Source organism: Nicotiana attenuata, unplaced genomic scaffold (assembly GCF_001879085.1).
Source record: "Nicotiana attenuata strain UT unplaced genomic scaffold, NIATTr2, whole genome shotgun sequence".
Classification (NCBI taxonomy): Eukaryota; Viridiplantae; Streptophyta; class Magnoliopsida; order Solanales; family Solanaceae; genus Nicotiana; species Nicotiana attenuata.
The window spans coordinates 117797-125467 of record NW_017670843.1 but is presented as its reverse complement, the minus strand read 5'-3'; the positions used below and the strand labels follow the sequence as shown (position 1 = coordinate 125467).

At 29.9% G+C, this 7671-nt stretch overlaps 1 protein-coding gene across 1 annotated transcript; it reads right to left on the bottom strand.

Annotated features, from left to right (window-relative positions):
- Window positions 1-4235: 4235 nt before the first annotated feature.
- On the bottom strand, window positions 4236-5232 carry LOC109243825. Its single transcript, XM_019410825.1, has 4 exons — window positions 5136-5232; window positions 4741-5006; window positions 4593-4688; window positions 4236-4514 (listed from the first exon to the last, which is right to left on the bottom strand). Exons 1-4 carry the CDS (start codon window positions 5230-5232, stop codon window positions 4236-4238), a joined length of 738 nt encoding a protein of 245 aa, XP_019266370.1.
- Window positions 5233-7671: the final 2439 nt, after the last annotated feature.

Sequence of the window (7671 nt, the reverse complement as noted above, 5' to 3'; positions counted from 1 at the left end):
TTTTTTCTTTTTTTTGCAAAATTTATCTCCAACCTCCCTTTGCCAAACACAAAAAAAACAAACATATCTGGCAAACCAAGCTTTATTAAAAATAAAATTAAAAAAAGTCAAGACAAGGAAAAAGCATGTGCTAAGCTTTATTGAAGCAGAGAGAATAATGAAAGGGCCCAAATCCAACGCAATAAACCATATGGCAAATGGGGACAGTGCTATGTACCCTCTAAACCTCAAACCATGTGCGCCAGCCTCACCTTTGCCCAACTCTTCTCCCATCTTTCCTAACAACCCTAGCTTGCTACTACTACATTATTATTCTCAAGAAATTCCCTTCTACTTTCCTCCTTTTCTTAGATCTATGAATAAATATTGTTAATCATTTGGTATCAAGAATACTCTGACCGAACTACTTTAGATTCATGTCACGTAAGGCTTATGTTAAGGAGAAAATTTTGCTTTCCTATTAGAAATTTTTTCATTCGCAAAGTTTAAACAGGAAATCTCTAAGGGATTTCATCCATCTTACCATATTACTTGGTGGGATTTTTAATAATAATTAAGAAAAGGGCAGCCTGGTGCACTAAGCTCTCGCTATGCGCGGAGTTCGGGAACGGCCGGATCACAAGGGTCTATCATACACAACCTTACTATGCATTTCTGCAAGAGGCAATTTCCACAGCTCGAAGTCATGACCTTCTGATCACGTAGCAGCAACTTTACCAGTTGCACCAAGACCCCCTCCATTTTTAATAATGATTACACATTATAAATGGAGGTTCCTCTTTTTTGCTTTTTATTCTGAGATGAAGGCTTCTTTTTTTTTAAAAAAAAAAGAGAGAAAATAATACTTAGTTATTTTGGTCTTCTTCTGTCCCTATATAAGCAACAAAATTATGATGTCCAATTATGAGTTCTAATATTTTCTCATTTAAAATCTATTCATTTTTTGGGTAACCTTGCCCAGATCCAGACATGTCTTGAGATGATATTTTGATCAGAGTAGCGTAAACTAATGGTCGTCACAGGCAAAATATAATATATAGTAAATGACAATTTGTCATTTTGTTCTTATTTAAAAAAGATCAATTGTGCTTCTGGGAAATTTGCTAATATATTGAATTATGCGATAGCCGATAGAATATACTTTTGAGCTAGGCTGATTTATTTTTTAAATATAATAGTCATCGACAATTTTGGCTAATCTGAGAATTTTATGAGTTGAAATAAATTTCACAGCAATCACTTTTACGAGTCATTGTCCTAAAATTATGACTATATATTCATATTCATTATACCTTTGTGTTTTTCTGACATTAGACTTAGCAAATGTTCGAACTTTGACAAGTTAGTTTTTTTTTTCTTCTGGAAACTAGAAAGTGAATGGATATGATAATTGATAGCTATTCTATTTAGTAGAGCTTTGATATTTGGATAAAATTTGAAAGAGGAAGTACTCCGATACGTTAAAAGAAAACATATGATTGGAAAAGATGGTCTATTAGGTATAACCATCTGGTTTAAACTTACTAACTCGAGTAATTCAAACCCGTATCGTGTATGCACTATTAGACGGGAAGAACTTTCTATCAAAATTTCTTAATTTTTAGGGCTTGAATCATAATTTCTGATTAAGAGTAAAGGGATCTCATCCATCTCACCATATCGATTAGCAGTTGGAAAAAGTACTCCTCAACGAACAAGCAACCGCAAGTCAAAGGTAAAATTCAAGAAAATGGCACTTTAATTTGTGGGCAGGTAATTATTTTCACCCTTAGGAAATTACTTATGCCAGTTTCACTTTCCTCTTTCTTAGTCTTGAATTTTGTTAAACTTTTTATTTATTTGTTTTTTTATTTCAGCCAATTTTGTTATACTTATCAAAAAGGCAGCCCGGTCCACATTTTTGCAAGAAGTTGTTTCCACGGCTCGAACCATGACCTCCTCATCACATGGCGGCAACTTTATCAGTTACGCCAAGGCTACCCTTCTAATTTTGTTATACTTATTAACTTGATTATATCAATTTAAGTGTCAAAATTTTATGCCCTCCAAAACTTTCTCAATTTTATGATCTACGAGGAGGAATTTTTATTACATATTTTGCTCTAATTTCGAATAATCATATTGCTTCTCCACTTTCACCAAAACATCAAATGCTTTTCAATCAAGTAACGAAATTCACCTCACTTTCTTTGCTCACGTTTTTAAGTTATACCCTAAACGAACTCAAAAAGGAAATACCTGGAAAATATTGAATAACTTCTCCACTATCGGATTAGAAACTATTTATTTTTTCTGTTTTCCCATAAGTAGAATTCTTTTTAAAACATAACTGAAAATAACGATGTTTGTTTTAAAACGGACTAGTATTAGTATCCGCGCAATGCGCGGACATAATCATATTAAATTATGTGTAGGTTACTTGAATAATGTGCAAATAACCGTAAAATATAAACCTCTCAGATAAAAACTATATAACATTAGATATTAATTATGAAGTAGGATATGAAATTATTGTTCAAATTTCGTAGTGCATAACCTATTTTTTTTTTTATATTTGTAGCAACCTAACCTTGATTTTAGTCTTGCATTTCGTTTCGCTATCAATATTAAAGAATACTAAACATATCATGTTGTGATCTATCTTGGTTGAGCACAATAGATCATATTATTTTAAAAAACTTCTTACTATCACTTTGTTTTTATCTAAAAGTTAAATATGTCTTATCAGCACATTATTTGTACGCAAATTCTTTTTGCTTTTATTTTTTCTTATCGTTATTGCATTATTTATTATTTAATATTATTGTACTATCATATAATATTTATTAGCTTAATAATTAAATTAATGTCTTACTTATTATTCTTTTAATAGTCTTTAATAAATATAAATATTTTATTCTTAAAATTTGGTATATTTTTATGCTTGTATCCTATCATTCGAAATTTTTTAATCAATTAAATTTATTGTAATATTATCAAACATAATTTAGTTTTTTTAGTTTATTTATTTTTAAATTAATTTAATATATAAGTATCCTCACACTATCTCTATTTTTATACATTTCTTCCCTACTATAAATTTTAATTAGTTTTTACATTAATTTTTTACCTATAGCCAAAATAATATCATATTTTATTTTAAATTGTAAAATTAATGTAGGCTAAAATATTAATACATAAGTTATTTGATGATTATGCTCCAAATTTATTGAGTTCTCTTATAATTATATTTTATTTAGATGCAATTAAATTTCTTTTCTTTTTTAGCTTTAAGATATAGATTTAATATTTAATTTTCAAAATTACCTATATTAAAAAGGTATTTTATATTCTTAAAATTTTATTTTAATATTAGAAAAATAATATTTTAATTGTTTGAACATATTATATTTTTTTGGTAATTAACTTTATTTCCACGTAAATATATACATGTATAACTCTAAGTTTGGACATTCATCCCCAACTTAGTAACATCTCTTCTTCAATGCCCACTCTAAAGATAATAATTGAGATTTTGCATACTATTCCTCAAACTACTTTGTCTAACACCTATACAATGAATATCTCTAACTATCTGTTTAGTAATATCATCACTACTTCTCTTAATCTTGTGAAAGATTCTTCTATTTCTTTCCAGCCATATGTGGTACACTGCTCCAGTCATACCTATCATGTACAATATAGTTTTAGCACCATTGCCTTTCATCAGCTCAGTAGCCCATTTGATCTCCTCATCCCATCTTTTTGGTTCACGATTGATGTTCATCCATTTTAGTAATCTTCTCCATACATCTTCTGAGAAAGAGCAAGTGAAGAAAATATGGTTGTGACTCTCCATCGCATGCTCGCAAAGTGAACATTCTGGACTGACTTGCATTCGCCATTTCCTCAATCTATCTTTTGTATATAGTCTCTCCTGCACTATAAATTTCCACTTTGGACAGCTTTTGTTATTGCACAGCAGTCGACTCCAGCTTACCTTCGGGAAGTCCCCTCTTAGTTGCCTATACATTCCTCTAATGGAGAATGAACTATTCTGCATTACCCTTCCTGTGTCTAGACCTACTTCATTCAAGTATTTTCCAGCTTGTAATATCTTCCTTATTATCCAATAAGCTTGTTTTGCATCAACTTCCCATGACTCCCTTCCTTTTAAATAGTATGCATGCACCCATTTGATCCATAGTTTATCCTTTTTCTTCCCCAAGTTCCACATATGCTTCAGTAGAGCTGCTCTATTTCCATGTGTTGAGGTCTGTAACATTCAGCCCTCCCTTAGTTTTAGGCCTGCACAGCTTGTTCCATGCTACTAAAGCCTTCTTGCTCGAGCCGGTATCACCAGTCCATAGGAATTTCCTACACATGGCTTCAACCTGTTGGATGACTTTCTTTGGCAAAGGAAAAATCTGTGACCAGAAAGACTGTATGGAATGAGTACACTCTTGATCAATTGAAGTCTTCCTGCATAGCTCAGAAACTTCATTGTCCACTGTCTTATTCTCCCCAGCATTTGTCTAGCAATGGTTGGCATTGGCTTACTGATAACCTTTTAGTACTTAGTGGAACACCTAAGTATCTAAAAGGAAGTTCACCTGTGCTGAACCCTGTAACTTGAGTAATCTCCTGTTGTATTGCCCTTGAAACTCCTCCAATATATATGTTGCTCTTGTTCTGGTTTGCCACCAAGCCTGAAGCTTTTCAAAAGATGTTGAAGCACTCATACAATAGCTGCACAGACACCTTATCACCTCGACACAAAAGAAGCAGGTCATCAGCAAAACTGAGCTGGATAAGACTTGGTTTTTCACATCTTGGGTGGTAGTTGTAGTTAGGTTGATCCTTTAAGCTCTTCAAACTTCTTGTCAGATAGTCCATTGCCAAGACAAATAACAATGGAGACATAGGATCTCCCTGTCCCATTCCTCTTCTTGCATCAAATGGAATAGTAGGGCTGCCATTGATATTGATAGAATAGGACACTGTTTTAATGCATTCCATAATCCAGCCTACAAACTTTGAAGGAAAACATAGTCCATCAAGCACCTGCTCCAAAAATACCCATTCAAGTGAATCATAAGCTTTTTGCATGTCTATCTTGATCATGCATCTAGGTTAAATCCCTTTCCTACCATAACCTTTTATCAGTTCATGGCTGAGCAGTATGTTATCCATCAGTCCTCTCCCAGGTACAAATGCCGCCTGGCTCTCATCCACCAGTGTGTTCCTAACCATCCTTAATCTACTTGTCAGCAACTTGGATATGATCTTGTATAAGGTAGTGCAGCAGGAGACTGGTCTGTATTCTTTTATTGAGGTTAGGTTCTCACTTTAGGAATAAGTGTAACTGATGTGCAGTTTATTGGTTTGAACATTTTCCCAGTGCTAAAGAACTGCAGAACTGCCTTTGTTATCTCTTCTCCATTCATCTTCTATGTTCTCTTGAAAAAGCAAGCATTAAAATCATCTCCCCCATGTGCCTTCATATCATATTATATTTATGTAGTAATATGTTTACTATCATTTTATTTTTTTCCGTAATAATTTCCAAAATAAAAAAATTATGAAATAAAAAAAAATCTCATCTCAAATTCAAATAATTCTTATCATTTTATTTTCTAAATTGGAACGCAGTTTCAAAAAATTATGCTATGCTTTCAAACTTATACTAACTGCACTCAATTCAAATATTAATCATAGAAAAATATTTTCTTAGTTGTTTGAACACATTATGTCTAAATGTTGTAGTAATATTTTTACTGTCAGCTTATTTCTTATGTAAATTTTCTTTCTTTTTAGCTTTAATGCATATTCAATTTTTAATTTTTATTAGTATAATTACCTATATTAGAAATTTATTTGTATTTTAGTTATTTTATTCATAAATAAGACTTCAATTTCGTGATAGTATCCATAGTTTGAGCATTCTAATCATAGTTTTAACAACTTTCTAATTTCAAATTCAATTATTTCTAATAGTAAATTTTAATAATTAACATAATTTTGCTAATTTTTTAAGTATTGTATATTTAATTTTTACAAATTTCTAATTTCAAATTTAATTAGCCTTTCCCTTACTAATTTTAAGTTTGTATATTTAACTTATTTTATTTTCTAAACTTATGATTTATAAATATCCTCACATATCTCTAATTTATTTCTATTATTCAATATTTTTAGTTTTTGATTTTATCTATTAGACTTGAGTTATGTGGACCTATTCATATTATGACTTTTCTTATCATAATATAAAAAACTTGCTCATCTCAAATTTAAATAAGTTTTACCGTTTTTTTCTATGATAAAAAATCTAAAAACAACTCTCTATTTATTTTGTATTTTTGATATTGTATTATTCAATACCTAATATTATTACATTGTCATGTGGGTTTTTATTAGCTTGTTTGAATTTAATATCTATTTACCACACTCATTCTAATATAACATAGATAAAAATTTAAAAACTTTCTCAAATTCAAATAAGTTTAATTATTCTATTTTCCAAATTTCACTGCATTTTCAAAAATTATGTTATGGTTTCAAACTTAAACTAACTACACTAAATTCAAATTCTAATCACAAAAAAATATTTTCTTAATTGTTTGAACCCATTATATCTTAATGTTGTGGTAATATTTATGTATAAAATATTTATTTGCCCGATTTATTAAAATATGACATTATTATTCTTGTTATTAAAATATTTTTTTACTAATTATTTAAGTTTTTTCATACCTTATAAATAATTTATATATTTTATGTAAGATCTTATTTTGCTGCTTGAATTTATTTAATTTTAAACTTAATAAATTTGTAATATCTTAAGTAAATTTTAATTTTATTTTAACTTACTCCAACGTATAAATAATCACAGGTTATCTAAATCTACGTCTTTCTATATTTTTTTTACTTTTTTCTATTATAATTTTTCGTTAATTTTTTACCTCCATATTTCTAGCTAACATAGAAAAAATATCTATGGGTGGATCAATATAGATTTATAAATAGAGATATAGCTACAAATATACATATAAATATAAATTTAAATGTAGATACATAGATTAGATTTGTCTAAGATTTATTTAAATTGAGTATAATATTTATAAACTACTTACATTAATTATGTTTCCATTTATAACTCAAATTTTTAATGTTGCCTTAAAATTGCCAAGTGGCTTTTCTTAGCTTTCCACTTGGCTTAACCCCATGCTTCACTACTCTCCTTTTAATAAAATATAAATTACGTGTTTTCAGGAAATAAAAGACAATCAAAAGAGAGCACTCGACCGTATTCTTTTTAAAGGTTATGCAAAAACAACCTTTTCCAAGATTATTTTCCAAAAAATAAATAAATGTTCCTCATATAAATAACTGCGTAGGTTTCTCTTTTTCTATTTCCAATATGCTGTTGAGTATTGATACCTTGTCAGGGGCGTCTTTAGGGGGTTTCATAGTGCACCTGGGTGTACAAAGGAAACCGACAAATCGCATCAACCCGATAATCTGAGTCAAACCGGAAAAAAAAATCCGACTATGATTTTGTTTGATTTGGTTTGGTGTTGGAAAAAAAACCCGACCATAATTGGTTTGGTTTGGTTTTAACTAAAGAAAGTCAAACCGAAACCAAACCAACCCGACATTACATATATAGAAATTTTAGATATATTTAATATA